The sequence below is a fragment of the Cyphomyrmex costatus genome, unplaced genomic scaffold (assembly GCF_001594065.2).
Source record: "Cyphomyrmex costatus isolate MS0001 unplaced genomic scaffold, Ccosl1.0 scaffold172, whole genome shotgun sequence".
In the NCBI taxonomy this organism is placed as follows: domain Eukaryota; kingdom Metazoa; phylum Arthropoda; class Insecta; order Hymenoptera; family Formicidae; genus Cyphomyrmex; species Cyphomyrmex costatus.
In genome coordinates, this window is record NW_017275737.1 from 38,195 (window position 1) to 59,636 (window position 21,442).

Consider the following 21,442-nt stretch of genomic DNA (forward strand, 5'->3'; position numbering starts at 1 on the left):
TCTATTACGTCAGCTATTTTTAATTTTAACGAATAATGCCCATTTCCACCAATGCAGATTAATCCCGGTTTAACTTACCGTTAATCTTTTTCTAATTTTTAGAATTAGAAAAAGATGAAGAGCAAATTGAACTAAGATTAAAATTAATCTGCATTGGTGGAAATGGGCATAAAAGCCACTTTCACCAATTCCAATTAACTTAATCGGCCGATCAGTCCATGGAAATTGACCAATTGTGTCTGTCATCAAAACTAAATAATGAATGCGATTGGTCAATCCTGCAAAGTTACTGGAATGGTTAAATTAATCGGAGTTTGATGAAAGTCGTTGAAGGCCACTTCAATCATGTTCAGCAGATTCAACTGTTGCGGACAGGAAGTAAGATATAAGGAGACTCCACTCCGTAAAATAAAAGTGGACCCATTTTAGGTTTCGAGTTCAGCTTCTGATTGATCATTTCTCTTACTCGCACTCATTATGCGCAGCACTACTAAATTCACGAGCGCTGCGAGTGTCGAGAATCGGAAACGGAACTCGAAACCTAAAATGGGTTCATGTCTTGTAGACTGGCGAGACCGAGTGGAGTCTCCTTATATCTTCCTTCATGGTTGCGGAGCAGATCTGTGAGCGCTCGCTACTATTGGTTGATCTAAAAGAATATACTAATAACAGCGAGCGTTCACTCAACTGTTGCGTTCGCTGAACGCGCCCATTGGTATATTCGTTTAGATCATCCAATAGCAGCGAGCGCTCACCAGCGCTCACAGATCCGCTCCGCAACAGTTGAGTCTGCTGAACGCGCCCAATGTCTTCTATCGATCGCCACTAGGAGCACCACAGAAAAATCTTTGAATCGCCAATTTAGGGAGTTTAGAACACGTGGGTGACTACGAAATAAACACTTTTGTCCTTATACAGATTTTTAATGCTGACTTTGACTGTGCAAAAGTGCGTCTGGCCACGTTTATCTCATTCACGAAGACCTATTACGATAACGACTCTCCTTTTATCTCCTTATGTGGAGCATAGGACGTCTATAGACCTCTTTTGTCCGAGGCCTATATTCGTTTCTCGAATCAGATTGTTTTTCGGATTTGTGGGTGATTGGTCCACAGAATCCTACCTCAGTCAGATATTAGAGACAAATATCTACTGATATGTATACTGATGTATAGGACCTACAGTTTAACGCGGAATCCGAACGGCGCTGATGATCATAGATCTTTTGATCACCAGATGGAGCCATTTTTTGGCTCATTAAACGCGAAAAATCGCGTTTAGGCGCACGTGGGATTGAACTCGGGTCTACAAATCGCGAGTCAATCGCACAGAGCGGTGAGCCACTCGACGCTACACGAGGACCTATTAATAAAAAGAAAATAAGGAAGAAAGTCTCGCCGCGAAGCCATACAGCCCCCACGACGGGAGAAACTTCAGTTTATATCTTACAAATGAAAGATGAGCAAAGCTAACCTTAAAGAAGCGTAAGTGATATTTTATTCTGATTCGCCATATATATAAATATATATATGTATATATAAAAGTACACACAATAAATTATTTTTTAATCTTCTTTTTAATAATTGTGTTTTGATAATTGCTCCCATATTATTTTCAGATTTGAGGTGGAATGTAGGCATGGAGCATTTTATACTGGTGGCAATATACAAGTAGGTTTTTAAAGGCTTAAGAATTTATTTGTTATTTTAATTATTACTTATAGATTCTATATCATTATTCTACAATGTGCTTTAACAAGTGCAAATATTAATTTTTAAATTTAAGTATTGATTATTAATCAAGTTAATATATATAATGTAAAGAGTGCCATAATACCACCTTCTCTATACTACATAAGTTATTTTAAAAAATGTATGTATGTAGGATATGTTTGTCAAATTGGCCACTTAAGTCTCGTATTAAGAGTTTTGAAAATACTGAAACAGTATTAATAGTTGTTTTTCTTCTTTTTATAAAATTTTTGCTATGTATATGTATTTTTTGTCTTTTTTTAAATATTAAATAAGACAAAAGTTATATCAACTTAGATTAACATTTAAAACTTTTCATTACTAACTATTCATGATCATCTGGTCTTTTGTTACAGTGGGATGCAAATGCTGAATACTTATTTTGCCAGAAAGGAGGCACTGTGTCCATACTGTCCATGAGCAAAGGCTCTGTGATATCATCATTATGTGTAACAGATGCTGATCAAATAGAGGATACAATAAATTGTTTTGCACTTTGTAATGAAGATACAGGTGTGATCACACATCATAAGAGTGGATTATTTAAATTATGGGATTGGAAAAGTAATTGTCCAAATTCTAATTTTTTATTGTTTTTGATATTTTTTTATCTGACATTTATATATTTTTTTATTTATGCTTGATATAGCTAATAAGTTAACAAAATTATGGAAATCAATTCACAAAGGACCTGTAATGCAAATAACTCTTTCGAGTAATAGTACTTTAATGGCATCTGGTGGAAGTGATGGATCTGTCAGACTATGGAATTTACAACATCATGCATGTACACATAATCTCAAAGGAATACAGGGAGTAGTTAGGTATTGATATATGGTATACATAGTATTCTAATAAACAAGAATGGATTGAAATGGATTCAGATTTTCAGAAATATGCATTTGTGAATGTTAAATAAATCCTTTTTAATCTGAATGCATTTTTATTTATTTATAGGACTTGCATGAAATACATTTCTATGTTTTTCAATTTAAACCTATACATCATATAATATAACAATAATATTGTAATAATATTACAAACTTCTGTAATATTACATTACACACTATTTTTTCATGTGTTCAAATTTATAATTTCACAGAATACATTTTAAAAAATATACATATTTTGTAAAATCTTTTACTTCAATAATTGGTTGTACTATATTACAGTATACTATTTTAAGCTTATTAACGGAAAGTAATGTTATACACGTATACGCGCGCACGCGCGCGCGCGCACACACACACACACACACACACACACGATTGTCAGTATGTTTTTTTCAAATTTTTCAGATTTAAAATTTTCGAATAGTTTAGATTCAGACCATAAAGTCTTAATTGATCTTATTTGATTAAATTTTTATTTATAAATAGTTCATACCTTTCTGTTTGTACTTGCCTTAAAATAGATCATTACAGCTGAAAATATTGTTCTGAATTACTATTGATATCTTTATTTTCTTTTAGCGTATTAAAATTTTATTCAAATAGTGAAAAATCACTTCTTTTTGGAGCTGGTGACAACACAAAAATTTATGGTTGGGATATCACTACTGGACAAGAAAAAGTTGTTCTCTCTGGACATTTTAGTAAAATAACATCTCTTAGTTTTCACGAAAATGAAAATTATTTAATTAGGTAATAAAGAAATGAAATATAAAATGCTCTAAAGATATATAAATATAAAATACAGTATAGATAGAATGTAAATGTAATATAATATGTATATGCACAGTTCGGGAAGAGACAGAGTACTGATCTTGTGGGATATATCCACTGGGACATCAATACGTATTTTACCAGTATATGAAGGAATTGAGGGAACTTTTATGATATCCGCGAAATGTCTTCCAGTATTTATTACATCACATAAAAGCAATGGTATATATGTTGCTTCAGCTGGCGAAAAAGGTATGTTAATATAATTGGTTTATGTTCTACAAGAGAATAGTGTAATTTAACTTTTAATGCACACAACGGTTTTTAGAACTTTTACTACACACGATGAATCTCTTGTGTCCTAAGGCAAATTTTCAATGAATAAACCGTTCTTGTTGAAAAATTAAATACGCAGAAATGAGAATCGGTAACGCATTAAACTAGAACTACATAGCACGCAGAATGCAGATCGCAAGTGAAATATATTTCAGATTATTATAATAAACCGCAGGTCGCAATATGCAAAACGCATAAAAATTAAAGTTTACCTAATTTCTTGCATTCTGCAGCCTATTATAATTAAAATACAGTTAGTTTCTAGTCTTGTGACTGGCAATCCTTGGTCTGAGTGCTATATAGATCCAGCTTGTCCTTTAGATGCCAAATTTATTTAGAAAAAGAATATAAATCTTTGTTTAGTCAGGTATTACCAGTATTTCAAGGAAAAGAAACGTTAATAACATAAATAATCCAATATGCATTTAGGATTAATATAAATATTCTCTCTTAGGTGTCGTTAAAATCTGGGAGATGAAAACGGGCAAGCAGATTTATGTGCAAGACAATTCTTTAGTACCATCGGCTAAGGAAGAAGGAGACTTATCAATTACGCATTTACTTTACAGCAACATCCATAAAATTTTTGCAGTAGTATCTGTCGATCACAACATAATTATTCATTCGTTGGAGTTATTTGAATGCAAAAAGCAGGTTTGATATATTAGTATAAAAGTCTGAAATTATATATATATATACTAATTTTAAATTACAAAAGTTGGTAGGTTATAGCGATGAAATTCTAGACGTTGCGTATCTTGGAGATAATGACACTCATATCGCACTCGCGACCAATAGTTGTGATATAAAACTTTATGAAATTGCTTCTATGAATTGTCAATTATTGTGTGGTCATACTGATAGCGTTTTGGCTCTCGCTACAACTTTGGCAAATGTAAATCTGCTTGCATCTTCAGCCAAGGTATTTATATCTTAATAATATATAATAATATATTATATAAAATGAATTACATTAGTTTATTGTTCTTAAAACAGATCACAATTTATTTTATACTTATTTTACTTACAACCTTCAACTTCAATTAATTTTTTACATTGGGTTTTCTAATAGAAATCTTAATATTTATTCCTATTCTTAATATTTTCACCATTGTGCAAAACCTTATTCTTCATTTTTTCCGCGCTTTCAATTGCTTGGAAAGAGAAAAATCATAATTCTATTTTAAAAAGTGGAAGTGATCTTTGTGTCTTTTTAACATCTCTACTTAAAAAAAAACCATATGATCAAAATACATCCCTCACGAAATTTGTTTACTTTTATCTAAAATTTTCCGTATTTTCCATATTTTTCAAAGTACTTGCCTGGATAAATTAAAATAGGGCACCCTATATAATAATACAAAAAAAATTGACATTATGTTATATATAAAATAATTATTTATAGGATAATAGTGTCCGCATATGGCTACTGGATAAAGACACAATGAGGATGTCTTGCATTGGACACGCCATTAGGCATACAGCATCAATCAGTTCTATTGCCATATCTCAAACATCATCTCAATTTTTCACTACTGTCGCTCAAGATTCATGTCTGAAACTGTGGGAATTACCCAGTCTCGAATCACATAGTAAGTAAAAAGTATAAGATAAAAGGATAAAAGGAAAATCTGCCCTCAAATTACCCCTAAACTTTATGATAAAGCATGAAAGAATAGATTTTTGTTGAATCTTTTAAGTTATTGAATACATTCAAACAAAAATATAATAATATTTTAAGATACTTAAGATATTTTCCTCTTATCCGATTGAGCTGAAGTTTCACATAACTTTTTTTTTAATTGGAGTCATTCTGAGAAATGCTTCTGATGCTATAAAAATCTTCGAATAAATAAAAGTTATCCTAGTTTAGTATTATAATAAAATAATAATATAACCTATGTTGACTTTTATTTTCAACTTTCGAATATTTTTAATATGCAATCTACACACACACACACACACGCGCGCGCGCGCGCACACACACACGCACACATAAAATATGTATATAGATTGCATATAGGTATATATGATCTTTTTCGCTTACAGATCAAGCTTTATCATTAAATGTAAGACATACAATATTAGCACATCAAAAAGATATAAACTGTGTAACCATTTCACCAAATGACAAACTGATTGCTACAGCGTCGCAAGATAAAACTGCTAAGGTATATATGTAGATATATCATCACTAATAAGGAAACCTACGGAGGCGTCACTCACCGATTTTAATGAAACTTTGCAAATTTGTAGAACTAGGAAAATATTTGACGGCCAAAAACCACCTAACACATTTTACTTTTTAAAATTTTCAACTTATTTCACCTAATATGTTAAATCTACTCCTTACCTTTAAGGAGTAGGTTTCACCCTTTACAGTGAATCTTTGTCGATGAAAAAAATACATGTTAAATATTTTTCATATTTCTACAAATTTGCAGTTTCATTAAAATTGGTGAGTGACACCTCCTTAGGTTTACTTGTAAGAGATAAATTTTTGATACTTATAATTACATGTTACTACAATCATCATTATTATTGTTCTAATGTTAGTAATAATTACTATATTTAAGTTCTATTCAATAAATAAATAAATAAATAATATATATATTTATTAACAGAACTGTACATATAATTATTATTATTATAGCAGTAATAGTTATAACTATATTAACATGCAATTATAGTTACAGATACAAAAATTTCTTTTCAGTAATTGCATGAATCAAATTTATCTTACACATGTGCATGAATAACTCTAAAATTATGTTAGCTTGTAAAAATTATAATTATTGTTTGTAGTTATGGTCTGCTGAGAATTTACAATTACTTGGTGTTCTTCATGGTCACCGAAGAGGTGTATGGTGTGTTCGATTTTCGCCGAGTGATCAAATACTCTTAACAACGTCCGCTGACTGTACTATGAAAATATGGTCTGTAGCAGAGCTTAATTGTCTAAAGGTAAAAGAAAATAATTTGTCTTTTTTTTTAATATTTATAAATCTAAGTTTAATCTAATTACTTTTCTTCTTGTCATAGACGTTTGAAGGACACGAATCTTCCGTCTTAAGAGCAGAATTTTTATCACGCGGTAAGCAATTAATTACGTCGGGAGGAGACGGTCTTCTGAAATTATGGAATATTAGTACGTCCGAATGTATGTCTACTTTGTACCAACACGAAAGTCACGTTTGGACGCTTGCAGGTGAGTCTGTTTAAGTAAAAATATGAGATGTTAATTTGCTCCGCTTCCAAGCTCCTTGTTATTTACATATTTTATAGATAATCATACATTTGTATGCAAAATTTAATTTTTTAATTTTTTTTAACGTGCGGCACGAATAAACATTTTAAACGAAGTTGACCTTGAAATCTCTGAAATGTTTTCACTCTTATACACTATATAATAACTCCCTCGAAGTCATAATTTTTATATATACCTAACAATTTTTCGTACAACGTATAACAAGTATTATTAGAAGTGTTTTGAAGTGTGCAAGATTTTAGGTGCTCTATCCTGTGTAAGCAATTAAAAGATATTTTATTAAAAGAATAATATAATATTTTGTTAATTACTATTCAAGTAGTGCATGACTATTCCAATAAGGAGTAAAAATTTGTATTAAGAATAAATTATAGGCCAACCTTTTATTAATAAAACAAGTGTATTTTTTAACTTTATATTTTGTCCATTCGCTGTATATCATATACGTTTTTAATCTTTATGTGTATATATTGTTTATGTAGTTACAAAGGATCAAAAACATATTATCAGTGGAGGTAGCGATTCATTATTGGTTATTTGGAAAGACGTGACCGAAGAAAAAAAAGCGCAAGCCGCATCGGAAAAAGCACAACTTGTGCTCGAAGAGCAAAAGTTGGCCAATTTACTTAAAGCTGAAGAACTGCAGGCTGCATTACAATTGGCTCTGAAACTAGAGCGACCATTACAAGTGCTCAAGATCACAGAAGGTATTTTGCATTGATCTTATTGTATCTAATGTAATACTGTTAGCGGATTCGGCAGATTGCACTAGTACACACTAAGTGTGAACTTTTTCGATACCACACATTTATTCTGTGCGCACTGTATCAGTGCGTTCAGATTGTCGTATTCGACAAATGAAAACTGATCCAGTGTATTGAATTATATTTGAACTAACCGAATAAATTGAACTAGTTCAAAAGATATTGCGCTGACGTTTCTAATAGTGCACCTTTAGTATAACACCAAAGTGATTCTGTATTCTTATCATATCAGGGCAGCACTAGAGCAGAGTTAGTGCATGTGTGCTGAATTCGCTATGATACGCATGTGTATTCAACTAGTTTATAAGATTATTATAAGATTTTTTGTAACAGCTATATTGAAGAAAGCAAATAACAAGTTTACGGAAATAATAAAGGAATTAAAACCAGTTCAGAAGGAAACGTTACTCAAGTGTGCAGTTACATGGAACATGAACAGCCGAAGCTCGCATGCTGCTCAAGTAATATAAAATTTAATAATTTATTGTTTGGAAATTGAACAATTTTGATAATAATACATCTCTAAAATATATTTTCATCTTGTATATTATTCAACAACTGAAAATATGAGAAAATGTTAAAACACGTTTATTTTGAGAGATTAACTGTTTTATCAAATAATTTTCCGTAGTCTTTTGAAAAAGGTTAGTAGGCGACAATTAAAAATTTTTTAATAATACATAGAGAGTAAGTGATTCATTTAAATTAAAATAAAGATTTTATTGAAAGAGAAATTTTAGAGCATATATAAATTCAAAATTTTTATATTAGTTTTATTTAAAATGTTTTTTTAAATAGTGTTATTAAGTAGTGTTATTAGTAGTACCATTTGAAAGATACCTAAGTATAGATACTGCACGGGAAAATTACCTAGTTACTTATAGATACATTTTAAAAAAATTATCTTATATACATACAGATACAGTATATGAAAGATCTAATTATTATTAGGTGTCTCTTTAAAAAAGTGCACAAATGAAATATTTTATATTAATATAATATAATTAGATAATTGTCTCATGTTTATCATTTTTTAAATTAGTATAAATATTGATTACGGTTACACGACACTCTTGATCGAATTTAAGGAGATATTCTTGTTCGAAAAGCTAAAAAATTACATGAATTAAAAAAATAGATTAATGTACGGGGTAGACTATTTCAATCAATACACGCGAATATCACGAAAAGAAGAAATTAAAAAAATTTCGGATAAAAATGTTATGATTTTAATGGGAAAACAAAATGGTGATCTCGGTTGATTTTGAGAAAATCAAGATTACGTAAATTTTTTTAATGGAAATCCCAATTTTTTATTCCATAGTCTTATAGCTTATTATTATATTTTAAGAATTTTTCATGACACGATAATAAAGTGTTTTTTTGTTAAGTAAATTTCAAGTTATGATATTTGAAAATTACATAACTGCCCGGCGTTTCAAGGTGTTCGACTGACGGCTATAATCTTTTAAATATTGTTCAGGGTCATGATCTTGATAACATATGTCAAGATCAAAGTCTTTAGAGATTGTTCTTCTTATTTTCATTTATCTCTTATATTAAAAATGTTTTTTACGTTAAAAATTTTCTATAGCGGAAAATCTCATCACTTCTGCCAATCAGAAACGAAATGATGAGAAAGCTCGGAATTCGAGCGCGTCGTTTCGAATAAGCAGTCATGTTCTTTGGTGAACGTTATAATAACGAGCGGATATGTTTGAAATCATCATTTCATGTGTTTGAAACTATCATTTTATTTTTAGCGTAAAATGAAAATAAAATAAATAACCTCTAGAGACATTGATCTTGATAAATATTATCAAGATCATGACCCTAAACAACATTTGAAAGGTTTTAGCCATCAGTTAGACACCTTGGATAATATAAATGTCGGCAGTACTGTAACTTTCCAACTTCCTAACTTGAAACTTATTTAATGAAAAACTACTTTATTATAACGTTTTAAAATAAGCTACAGGAATATGCAATAAAAAAATAAGGGTTCAGTTTAAAACATTTTATGTAACCTTGACCTGATCTTAAAGACATCTTGTATGTAAAGTTTGTTAAAGTTACTCAGTATCTAAGTTCTTTTACTTTTTCAGTAAGAGATAAAGCTTAGAAGTTCTATTATTAATAATTAAAATCAAGTAATTGCTCTTTAAAGAAAAAATAAAGGAACACGTGCTCCAACATTTTTTCACATTTTCAACTGTTTTGGAAATATGGAGGATACAAACAAATGTTAGAGACTCTTTATAATAAAAATTGAATAATTTGATTAAATTTTTTTATGTTAAAAATAAAATTTCCTATCTATTAAAGAAAACATTTTTTTTTAATGCATATAATATCTCTGAATACTTTTTATTTTTTACTCTAAGTTATCTCTAACTCTCTTAATTTTTTTGTTATTTCTAGGTAATTATAAATACTTTAATAACAGAGATCGGAATGAAGGAACTGCAGACGTCAAATTTATCTTCTACTCTAGAAGTTATGTTACCTTATACCGACAGACATTTTAAAAGATTGACAAAACTTTTGCAGGATCTATATCTATTAACATATACTTTTAATCGTATGAAACCTGATATATCAACTGGCTCTAAATAAATTACACATGTAAATAGTACATACATATGTATTTTACGTATATATAATATATAAGTGTATAAAAAAGTTGTACAAATTTTATTTTTTATATTTTTGATTTTTATAAAAGATATATACAGAGTGGTCCATGTAAAGTGTTACAAACTTTATTATCTCTGTAAGTATATATCAAATAAAAAATGTGTTTAGACAAAAGTTTTGTGATTTCGAGGGGGACAATGGTATCATTGGTTTGACCAGGACAAAGTCACTTTAATATTTTTAAACGAAATTCTCTTTTCTCATTTTTTATTACATATTCTTGTAGCATACCTCGCTTTCCAAAACAATATTTTTTCATGAAGTACTTTTTGAATTATAAGGCTTGAAAGTTACAGTATTGCCGGCGTTTACATTATTCAAGGTCTCCAAACAATGGCTGAAACCTCTTGAATGTTCTTTAGGGTCATGATCTTAATAATGTGGTTACAAGAATATGCAATGAAAAGTGAGAAGTTCTAATTTAAAAAATTTTAATTGTTCTTACCTTGACAACACCACTCAAAGTCAAATCAATAATTCCATCTCATGTCTTCCTCAAAGTGGCAAAATTTTTGTCTAAACATATTTTTCATTTAACATACTTTCAAAGATAATAGCTTGTAACACTTTGCGTAGGTTGCCTTGTATGTGCGCGAATGTATATATACACGTATATATCTAAATCATTATTTATGTTTTACACTAAGTAATTTTTTAATAGATTTCGGTTTTACGGTAACTCGCGCAATAACATGATAATACTAAATGAACGAGAATATATCTATATGCGTAATCATACAGCGATAAAATTTAAATTCACGAGGTATTCACGGAGATAAGAGAGAAATTTCATTACACTGATGAATCATGGACCGTTGTATGGAATTTTTCATCATCTTTTCACAACGCAAGTAAACGATTATACATGATGAATTCCGAGAAATTAGCCAATTAAACCACAATCTGATATTAAATCAAGCATTGAATTGCGTGCACATTAGACGATTATGGATAAGCGCGCGAATCTACATTGTAAGTCTTAGACATATAATGAATGTGTGCATTGATGTCATAGGTTGCTATACGAGAATATATATATATATATATATGTGTATGTGTGTGTATTACATGTATGTGTGCATGTATGAGTTCAAGCAGGTCTGAAGCACCATGAGAGTGGGAGCGAGCTTTGGTCTGACTATCTGGTTTTCAGTAAATTTGCTCGCCCAACCACACTGACGGATTACAAGGAAAGATCAGTCGGAATCTATTAGTGGTGCTGTTAAGTGAAGAAAAGATAGTACTTAAGAATGATTCTCGAAGAAAGAGTCTTCGTCCAAATACTCTTCGTTTATCTATTAGGAGTATTGTTATTCACGGACGCAATCAAAGTGTAAGCTGCAATTAATTCGATTACTAATGGTATGGAAAAAGAAAGAAAAAAGCATAAAGAAATATATAAAATTAACGCAATCAATAGACAAGCGCGTGATTCGCAACAATACACAATTTCTTTCAAACAGAATAAAAAAAAAATAAGTACTGTATAAATGCGTACCTGTATATCTCAATATCTTACATTATAAAATTATTTTATACATATATATAATAAACATGATATTATATTCTATAAAATGCAAATTCCAGTATTGCATGTAATTTAGATTTAGATATAAAAATGTTTACGAGACGTTTTATCTTTAATTTTTTTAATAAAGGTCTGTTTGTTTAAATTTTCACGGTTTATAATTTAACAAAATTTTAATGAATATTTAAAACTTGTTTTTTTCCTCGAAAGACAAGACGGAGCGGTTTTCTCAACATCAAGTATTGATGGTTTTTACGAGATGTATATTTCCATAAATTTCATAAAACCGCGCATGTCGTTGCTTTCGTCGTTATCCTTCCACGTTGAAAAATATTGCATCAAAACAAAGAAAAAATGGAAATGTGTTAATGCCAACATGTTCGATCTTTATCCTTGTTTCTCGTTTGCAAATAATATATCTTTTTACATAAGCTAGGCGTATACGTTTGCGCGTCTGATGTAAGGAAACGCAGCATCGAGAGATAAAATTCGCTTAAATATTGTTTTTAACCTTGCAAAATTTTATAGCTGCTTTCAAACAATTATCAGTGCATAACATTTGACCTTCTCGTAAATGCAATCGATCAGCCAGTTAACGAATTGAAGTAATACCGTAAATTATATCTTTAAGCGAAAAGCGTTTCTTTGTACGATGCAAAAATTGTCGGTTGCTTTTTTCCAGCAACGAAACAAAAAGCGACAAGCTTTAACAAAAGCCATTTTAATGAAATGCTCGCAACAGACTATTGTTCGTTTTCGTATGCTCACGAGAATCATCAGTCTCATGTCTTATTTCGATGATAAACAAGCATCGAATTCAATTCACACCTGTTAAAATAATAGTATTCAAATTTAATTTTCGCCATTCTATCGTGCGCGCATGCGGGTGCCAATACACGCACGCGCGCGTAAACACGCACACACTTACGTTTGATTATCATTGACATATACGTTTAAATATTAATTCAATGCTTATTTTAATGTCTTAATTATCAATTAGCATTATAAGTAAAACCATTGAATAACAACTCAAACAAAACATATATTAATTAAGAAACACGGAATACAGAATATATGTTTATATATACAAGGTGTACCTTAAAAAGCACTCATGGATTACATAGCTATTCCTGATTAAAACTGAGTTTAAAACTCATGAATCATTTTACAATATTTGCAATTTTTTTAGTTATCCTACAAATAGAATGTCTTAAATCGATAAATAAAACAACTTCAAAAAATTTTTAAGAACTTTTATCTTTCAGATATTTCATAAAGAATACTAAAAAATGTTTTAAATTATTTTATTTGTCTGTTTTACCCGTTTATTTGACAATCTTTAGAAACTAATATCTTCTTAATTATTGCGAAAATTGCAAAATGATTCATAAGTTTTAGACTCAGTTTTTGATAAGGAATAGAGCGCTGTACGTTAAAAGTTACCAAACTAAAAGCTAAATTAGAAGTTAAATTAATTGAAAGTTTTATTTAAAAAATTGTTTTATTTAAAAAAAAGTTTTATTTAAAAATATTTAATTAAATTGAAATAATTATTGTAATTTTCATAGTTATTTTCAACAATTAAAATTAAAAATAACTGCAATATATATATAGAACGACCGGATCTACAATAGGATTTTAAGCTTTAAGCCATAAGAAATGCACAAATCATAGTCTTCTCGTATTCGACTGTAATTGGTCAATTTCTTACGGCTTAAGGCTTGAAACATCTATTGTAGATCCGGACTAAGACCGACTCATTGTAAAGAAATGTTGGAGTGATGAAATTATTGATATATTACAAACGTATAAAAATCTCCTAATTTACTAATAAAAAGTACTCTTTTACAGGATTGAAGTAGATGCAAAATTAGATTGACATTATACTAAAATCGAAAAAAAATTAAAATTTACAATTTACAATTCATAGAGCTGTCACCTAATATAGATGTTTCTTTAATATAAAAGTTCTATCACTCGTATGGATAAAATGGCATTGCTTCACCCGTCGAATTACGTGAACAAACAATGATCAGTTTATGAAAGTAGACACTGAAAGCTTAAAAAAAAGACTTATATTCAACTGCAAATTACATGTATGTATACGTATTCTTAGTGAAAATTTAGAATGGTAAACAGAGCAGTTATTGTACCTAGCAGAAGGTACCAGATTTTGCAAGAGACGCTGCAATATAGTAGATAAAGATAGATGTATACATTCAAGTAAGACAGAACAATAACGTAAAAAGTGAATTAAAATATAAAGCAAGGAGTAGAAGTAACTTGTAACGTCATTACTTTTCTTATCAATCGTGACACTCTGTTATAATAACGACTGGACAATAACGATTTTTTTATGACTGTAACAATGACAGTTGGAAAGTTACTCGATTGTTAACAATTTGTGATAAATTAGAAAAGTCACTCGTTACTTTTTAGTTGTTACTTGTAACGAAGTAATACTACTGATTACTTGTTATAAATTACTTTTTTTCAGTAAATAAACGCGTAATAATACAAGTTGTTTTTGACAAGTAACTTTCCCAACTTTAGCGCAATCTCAATTTAGTTAGTTATTAGTCGTAAAAAAATTTAACGCCATTATTATCAAATTATTACTATAGAAAGTAACGGAATAGTAACTCTTTCATTCTCTCAATTAAAGATATCACCGTTCTCGACATTTTTATATAATTTGGAATTACAAAAGTGTGTTTATACTATCGTGCGCGCGACATCGATCAAATTCGGCTGTTACTTTAGCATTCTCTTAAGGACGTTCTCCGAAAAATCCATTTTCTTTAGATTTTTCTGAAACTTACAGAAAAAGCTTGTTTTAGTGTTCTGAACATATGCTTTGAATCTCAGTACTCGTTACGGGATTAAAAATCGAGATATATTCCACTTCAAAGTTGAAACGTTTAACGTAGAATCCCTATCTAAAGCTTATTCGAAAGTGGTTTTTTATTCACCGTAAAAAAAGTTTTCTTTAGAATTTTTTGAAACAAAGAGACATAAAACTTGATATTACAAGGAATAATATGAAATTTTCCTGAATATGTCTTCCGGTATTCATTTTTAAGAAACCATTTAGCAAAGTAAGCAGCTCCGCTATGTTTTCGACCGGCGGCAATAGCGAAAGCGAGAGGGAAACAACGAAATAAGAGAAAGAGCGGAGTGGTAGTCAACTGTTACTTTCTGTGTGTAGAGGCGATTACGTGGACGCGAATAAACTTTAGGTTGAGCACAGCTGCAGCCGGAGAACGTCCTTAAGGGGGGAACTTTAAAGTCGTCTGTTTTTATCGACTCAATAGAACTTATACAATACAAATTACGTGTTATTGACATATCACTTAATTCATACTACTACATCAATATCGCACGCACACATACGCATAAATTTGTATAACAATTTTCTAGCAGTTAATATAAGTGTCTAACAATAAGTCTAATTTTAAGAACTTGTTGTTCATGTAAATTACTGGTCTGTGGACCACAACTTCGTAAATAAAGATTGCGAAGCTTTTGTATCAAGCAAATATTGTCACGATGTTGACAATTCTGGATGCCTTATTGGACTGAGAAATATGATAAAGATCTCAATTAAAAAAATTTTATCCGTTCTCGGTATAAGTACATATAAACTCAACCTCACACAGACGTATATTAATTAATTCGTACACTTCAATTCTGGAAAAAAATTTTTTAATTTGTAAAGAAAGAAAAAAACGTAATTGTTACATAAAAACTATTGCATTTAGTCGGTAAAATAGACGATTTTAAGATCGTCTTAAAGAAGTTTATATATAAAAGATGTTTTATAAAGGTGTTTCTACGAGAACCGTCTAAATAAGATGTTAAATATATTTTATGTCCCGATTTTAAATTTTGTGTTATCTGGATGAGTAATTATAGAAATATTTATATATTGAGCAGAGCAGTCTTCCGTTTTGCATGTCATATAATACGTCACAGAAGCTTAATCTTAGCCTCAATTGGTACACACAATTCCATGAGAATATGTAAATATGGTGATATCTTATATTAACAAAATATTTGACGAGGATATGCGACGTTGTAAATTCAAGTAACATACAGATGCTACAAGATAAGAACTTAATACATAGTCGGCGGCGCGGCACTCTTTTGTGGATTTTTTCTACAAATAAAGTATGTGCGTTCAATACAACCAAATTACTTTCCACAAGATATATAATAGCTACTCGTTTCATGTGGAACGTAACATAATAACACTTTGTCGCGAACAATTATCTCAAAGTTTGACAATCGACCTTCCGAGACCTGAAAATTATATTTATAATTAATTAACTCGTGATAGGAGTATGAATTTTCAATTGTCACGAAAGACATGTGCCGTCAATAGTGTAGTAGAAGAATTAGTTTCAATATACGATTATCTACATTCCCGGTGTCATCTTTGTAGATACGTCATTCACATCGATACAAAGAGATAATGAATATACATACCTTGGAGACAACACGCGCGAAGAAACGAGGTCTAGAATATTAATTCGAGCCGCTTTTTCAAAACTAGGCGTGTCAGCTGTGTGACGTGCGTTGGTATAAATTGTCTATTGCATTTAAGTTTTTTTTTTTTTTATAAAACTACACTCCTTTTCTATCAGCGTCAAATTACGCAGCTCTACAAAAAAAGAAGTTCTAAAAAGAAAGATAATTATCTTATATATATATATTTTTTTTTTTTCATGTTTAATACAATTTTGAGAAATGTTCAATTCCTAAATGAATAAAAATGCATTAGGATTGAAAAGGATTCATTTCAACATTGCAAATGCATTTACTTATCCGAATTCATTAATCGATTTCAATCTACTCTCGTTTACGGGATACACGTAAAATATAAGTTGATTAGTATCCTCACCTTTATACATGTATCAAAGTCAAGATAGCATAAAGGTTCACCAAAAAAATAATACCACGTGAGATCTAGAGTTTTACTTCTTAATTTGGTATGAAAACAGTAACGCTTAGATTTTATAATTTGGCACAATAATTTTTCTTTGAGAAGTATATTAAAACGCATGTTTTCTGTTTCTATTATATAAATTATATTTTATTTATTTATAATAAAAAACAAATTTAAAAATTACGTAACATTATTAAAGTTAATGCTCTAATCGTCACTTAACATAGTGTTTACATTTATATAAATAAAACAGAATTAATATCTTATGATTGAAACGAATTCAATATATTTATTGCATGTAGATCAGGAAATTGCCCATCATTTGGTACTTCCTTGACGCAAACGGAACTTCTGCAAGAACTGGCAAATGACTGCCGTTACGATAAGATGGTTAGGCCGCCCGGAGTAAATAATGAGACCGATCCGATTAGAATTTACACCAGAGCTTTTATCTACACAATAAAATCCAACATGGCCAAAACTCTGGTACCTGCATAATTTTACTTATACCTAGTTATGTTTTACAGGTAATGCATTAGTACATAAGCATCGTCGAGGGACATTAATAGAAAAGAAATAAACGTTATATTGCAGCAATTTGATGTGCATTTAATGCTGCAGTTTCGATATTTGGATAAACGGCTTAAATTCACCGACATAGCTCCTTATTTGACTCAAATATACGGCGGCCAGAACACTCATAAATTAATTTGGACGCCTACCGTGTACGTTGCGAACGAGCGTACCTCGGCGGTAATGGGAAATGGCGTCAAAGACCTACTTATCTCTATCAGCTCTTACGGCATGGTCATATTAAACACTAGGTATTTAATATTTAATCTCGAAGAATTGTGCGGTAAGAGCAGGATTGGTAAGTAACGCGTTATATTTGTAACGCAAATATTTCATTTTCGTTATATTGTTAGAGCAACAACATTACCGCCAACGGTAACAAATTTACCGTTACTTTAAGCCGTTACTTTCATCATATTACTTTAATTCCTTATTATTTTTATTCAATAGATTGCCTTATTTTTAATTTGAATAGAAATGTAAACATCAAAAAACATTTCGTACTTTATATTTTCTTATTAGACTGCATTCTGATAGTTGCCTGTACCGAAAATCTGTAGTATATATATATATATATATATATATGTATGTATACAATTATATGTATAATACATATGTATGTATATGTAACGTGAACTATAAATTTTCAATATTAGCAGTAAATATTAGAGTGCACTCTTAATAATGTCATTATAATGTTTTGAAACAACAGTATTTTATAAAAATTTTTAATAAAATTTGCGTTTGTGTAAATTACAATTTGCTTTTCTAAAAATAAACATATATAAAAAAAATTTATTAGACATAAATTGAACATAAAGAAATGTATGCTATATATAAGACTAGTTTAAAATTTAAAGTTTTACTATTAATTTTTACTATTATAAAATATTGATCATTAAATAACGTAATTTTTTAATGTAATATCCTATTTTAACATTACAAAAAGTAACATATCAAAAAAGTAATGATTTGTCCCTTACTTTTTTAAAAAAAATTACTGTTATTAATTTACTTTAAAAAATTACTCGTTACTTTAAAAAATCATGCGTTATCATCACCATTACTTTAAAATAACGATAATTGTAACGCATTATTTTTTAAAATTAGTAACAAATAATTTTTGTAAACAAATTAGTACAGTAACTTTTTTATAAGAAGTAACGGTTACTTTTATGAAGTAACGATTCCAATCCTGGGTAAGAAATACATGTATTTGATGAATTTTTATTCCAATTTTTTCATATTTTGCTTTGTATATTAATTTTCAACATAACTGGTTAACAATAGATCAATTATTTAATGTTCATTTAAATTTCAGATTGGTAGTTACCCTCAACTGCGGCCTACGATTAGAGAAGTTTCCATTCGACGTACAAGAATGTCCATTGGTGTTTGAAAGCTGTAAATTATCAATTTATTAAGTACCAAAATTCAACTTATAATTAGACCGAACAAAGAAAAAACTTCTATGCATTCATATTATTCAGACCTATTGATCTATTCTCTTAGAGATTGTTGCGCTTATTATTAATAATTATTGATAATAATTATTGTACAATGATTGTTAAATTGTTTTATTTATATCATTATTTGAATAATATATTATTTAATTTTATTATTTATTGTCTCAATTCATTATATGTCATAATGTAATATATATTTTTTTTGGTATACAATTTTCTCACTATATAAGTATGAAATAAATCACATACTATAACTATATATTGGCTTTAGCAATCTATTGGAAAAATAATGGATATCTTTTTACTACACCTAATATAATGTAAAATATGTAAAAATATGAAGAACCTGAACGATGAAAATGTTAATAAAAATTAACTTGACTAAGAAAAATGTAAAGAAACACGAACAGAACAAATGTTTTTTTCTAAAGGGACTCACAATGTGAACGAAATGGTGCTAGATTGGGAAGAAAATCCAATTGTCATCGCGGACGATTTATATCTGACGGAATACAAACTCATGGACACGTGGGTGAATCGCTCCGGGATATCTTATACCTCATCACAATATCACTATGGGCATTTTGGTAAAGTACAATTGATATATATTTAAGGGAAAAGTATGTTTTACCAACCCTCTGCAGCACGAAATATTGTAGCAATATTTTAATAGTGTATAATATTACAAAAATTGCAGCAATATTGCTGTAGATGTATAAAGATATTAAAAAAATAAAAAAAATTCTTATTTGAAAAATAATATAACAGACAACTCGAGGATTTTAGGATCCCTTTAACATTTGATCTAATAAAGAAATAAAAATGCTGTTGAATGTAATAAAAAAATAAAAATAGTATTGAATGTAATTGTCATTATAAAATAAATGGTTGCAGCTGGCAATTTCAGTTCGATAAATATCACATTTAAACTAGCCCGTGAAATGGGATTCTTTATGATGGATTATTACGTACCGTCTATATTGATTGTTGTGATTTCATGGGTGTCTTTTTGGTTACACCAAGATGCGAGCGCACCACGGATAGTTTTAGGTAAAATATATTTGTATGTTTTTGTTAATATTAAATAATAATACATGTTATATATATGTTATACATATGTATATGTATATGTACTTGCATGAAATTTATGTTTTCAGGCACAAATACTATTTTAGCATTTATGACACTCGCATCGAAAGTTGAAAATTCGTTACCGAAGGTCTCTTATATAAAAGCGAGCGAAATTTGGTTTTTAGGTTGTACGATATTTTTGTTTGCCGCAATGGTCGAATTTGCCTTTGTCAACACCATATACAGGAGGAAGTACGTAACATTTTCGTCGAAATGCAATATTTACGCACGTTTTGTTTATCATTCGATATAAATTATTTAAGGAAAATGTATTATATTTGCACAGAAAAAACGTACCGTTGAAAAAAGTTAACAGTAAATACATTCTTAAATCAACCCTGACGCCACGATTAGCAAGGAAACAATTTCAGAAGAACACAACCGGTTTGGAACGATCCCGATCATGGTCGTCGTTAGATAACGCGAATACGAACAACGAACAAGATTTCTCAAGTCAGAATTATCTTACTGTACACGTAAGTCACTGATTAATTAAGCATTTAAAGCTCACATAATTAAAGTGAGTATAATGAGAGAATATGCCTTTTTTTCGCATAGTGCAAAATTAAGCCCTGGACAAACTTTTGCTGAAGGAACGAATTTCAGAATGTGCTCAGGAATATATTCATGCAAAAATAAGTATTTATTTTGAATCACAGAATATTGATCGCACTTTTCGTTGTTCCAGAGTTTTCCGAGCACGCTCAATATTCCATCAGTAAGAATAGAAGAAGATAAAGATGCAGATTATTCCGTTGGTAGTATCACAACCATCGATAGCACCCCGCCAGCTAAATCATTTACACGCAGGCCAACTCTAGCCAAGTTACACAATTTTACAACAATGACACCTCAGGAGATCGCTCAATGGATCGATAAACGCAGTAGGATAGTATTCCCTGTATCATTTATCATATTCAATATTCTCTATTGGTCTTTTATATGGATCTGAAATTACACTATGCAATGATCAATTTTAATCGAATCTCCTCATTTTAAGTCTCGAAACACAATCTAACCCGTAAGATATTAATCAGTCAGTCACATATGAAGAAAATGATCGAGTATGATTGGTTAATTTCTTACAGTTTAAGATATACCTACTGTATTTTGGGACTTAGCCCAGACAGACGAATTTGTCAACAACAGATTTTGTAAGACAAATTTTGTAGGCAGAACATCAGCAGAAATATAACGCAGAATCAGAATTTATTAGTAGTATATTTCATTTCCTACACTTGTGACTAAATAGCAAATACTAGAAGTAGGGAAGAAATATCAATCATAAGAAATTAAGAGCATTAAGCATAGCAAAG

The 21,442-nt window shown here is 29.9% G+C and overlaps 2 protein-coding genes across 5 annotated transcripts; both read left to right on the forward strand.

The window, feature by feature from the left end:
- The first annotated feature begins 1,415 nt into the window (after positions 1-1,415).
- Positions 1,416-10,399, forward strand: LOC108772004 (transducin beta-like protein 3). The gene is made up of 15 exons (XM_018537441.1): positions 1,416-1,484; positions 1,619-1,670; positions 2,108-2,315; positions 2,401-2,575; positions 3,224-3,394; positions 3,492-3,667; positions 4,206-4,405; positions 4,470-4,673; positions 5,157-5,343; positions 5,801-5,922; positions 6,557-6,715; positions 6,794-6,959; positions 7,502-7,726; positions 8,117-8,244; positions 10,205-10,399. Exons 1-15 carry the CDS (start codon positions 1,459-1,461, stop codon positions 10,397-10,399), a joined length of 2,394 nt encoding a protein of 797 aa, XP_018392943.1. The 5' UTR covers positions 1,416-1,458.
- Positions 10,400-11,628: 1,229 nt separating this feature from the next.
- On the forward strand, positions 11,629-21,334 carry LOC108771998 (glycine receptor subunit alpha-2). 4 transcript variants are annotated; one of them, XM_018537427.1, is made up of 9 exons: positions 11,629-11,813; positions 17,259-17,442; positions 17,551-17,780; positions 18,851-18,933; positions 19,427-19,582; positions 19,890-20,045; positions 20,153-20,318; positions 20,413-20,602; positions 20,815-21,334. In XM_018537427.1, exons 1-9 carry the CDS (start codon positions 11,731-11,733, stop codon positions 21,076-21,078), a joined length of 1,512 nt encoding a protein of 503 aa, XP_018392929.1. In that variant the 5' UTR covers positions 11,629-11,730; the 3' UTR covers positions 21,079-21,334. The 4 variants fall into 4 exon arrangements, with proteins under 4 accessions (XP_018392929.1, XP_018392930.1, XP_018392931.1 ...); XM_018537428.1 differs by having other exon boundaries at positions 11,737-11,842; XM_018537429.1 differs by lacking the exon at positions 11,629-11,813 and adding an exon at positions 13,915-14,104.
- The last annotated feature ends 108 nt before the right edge of the window (positions 21,335-21,442 follow it).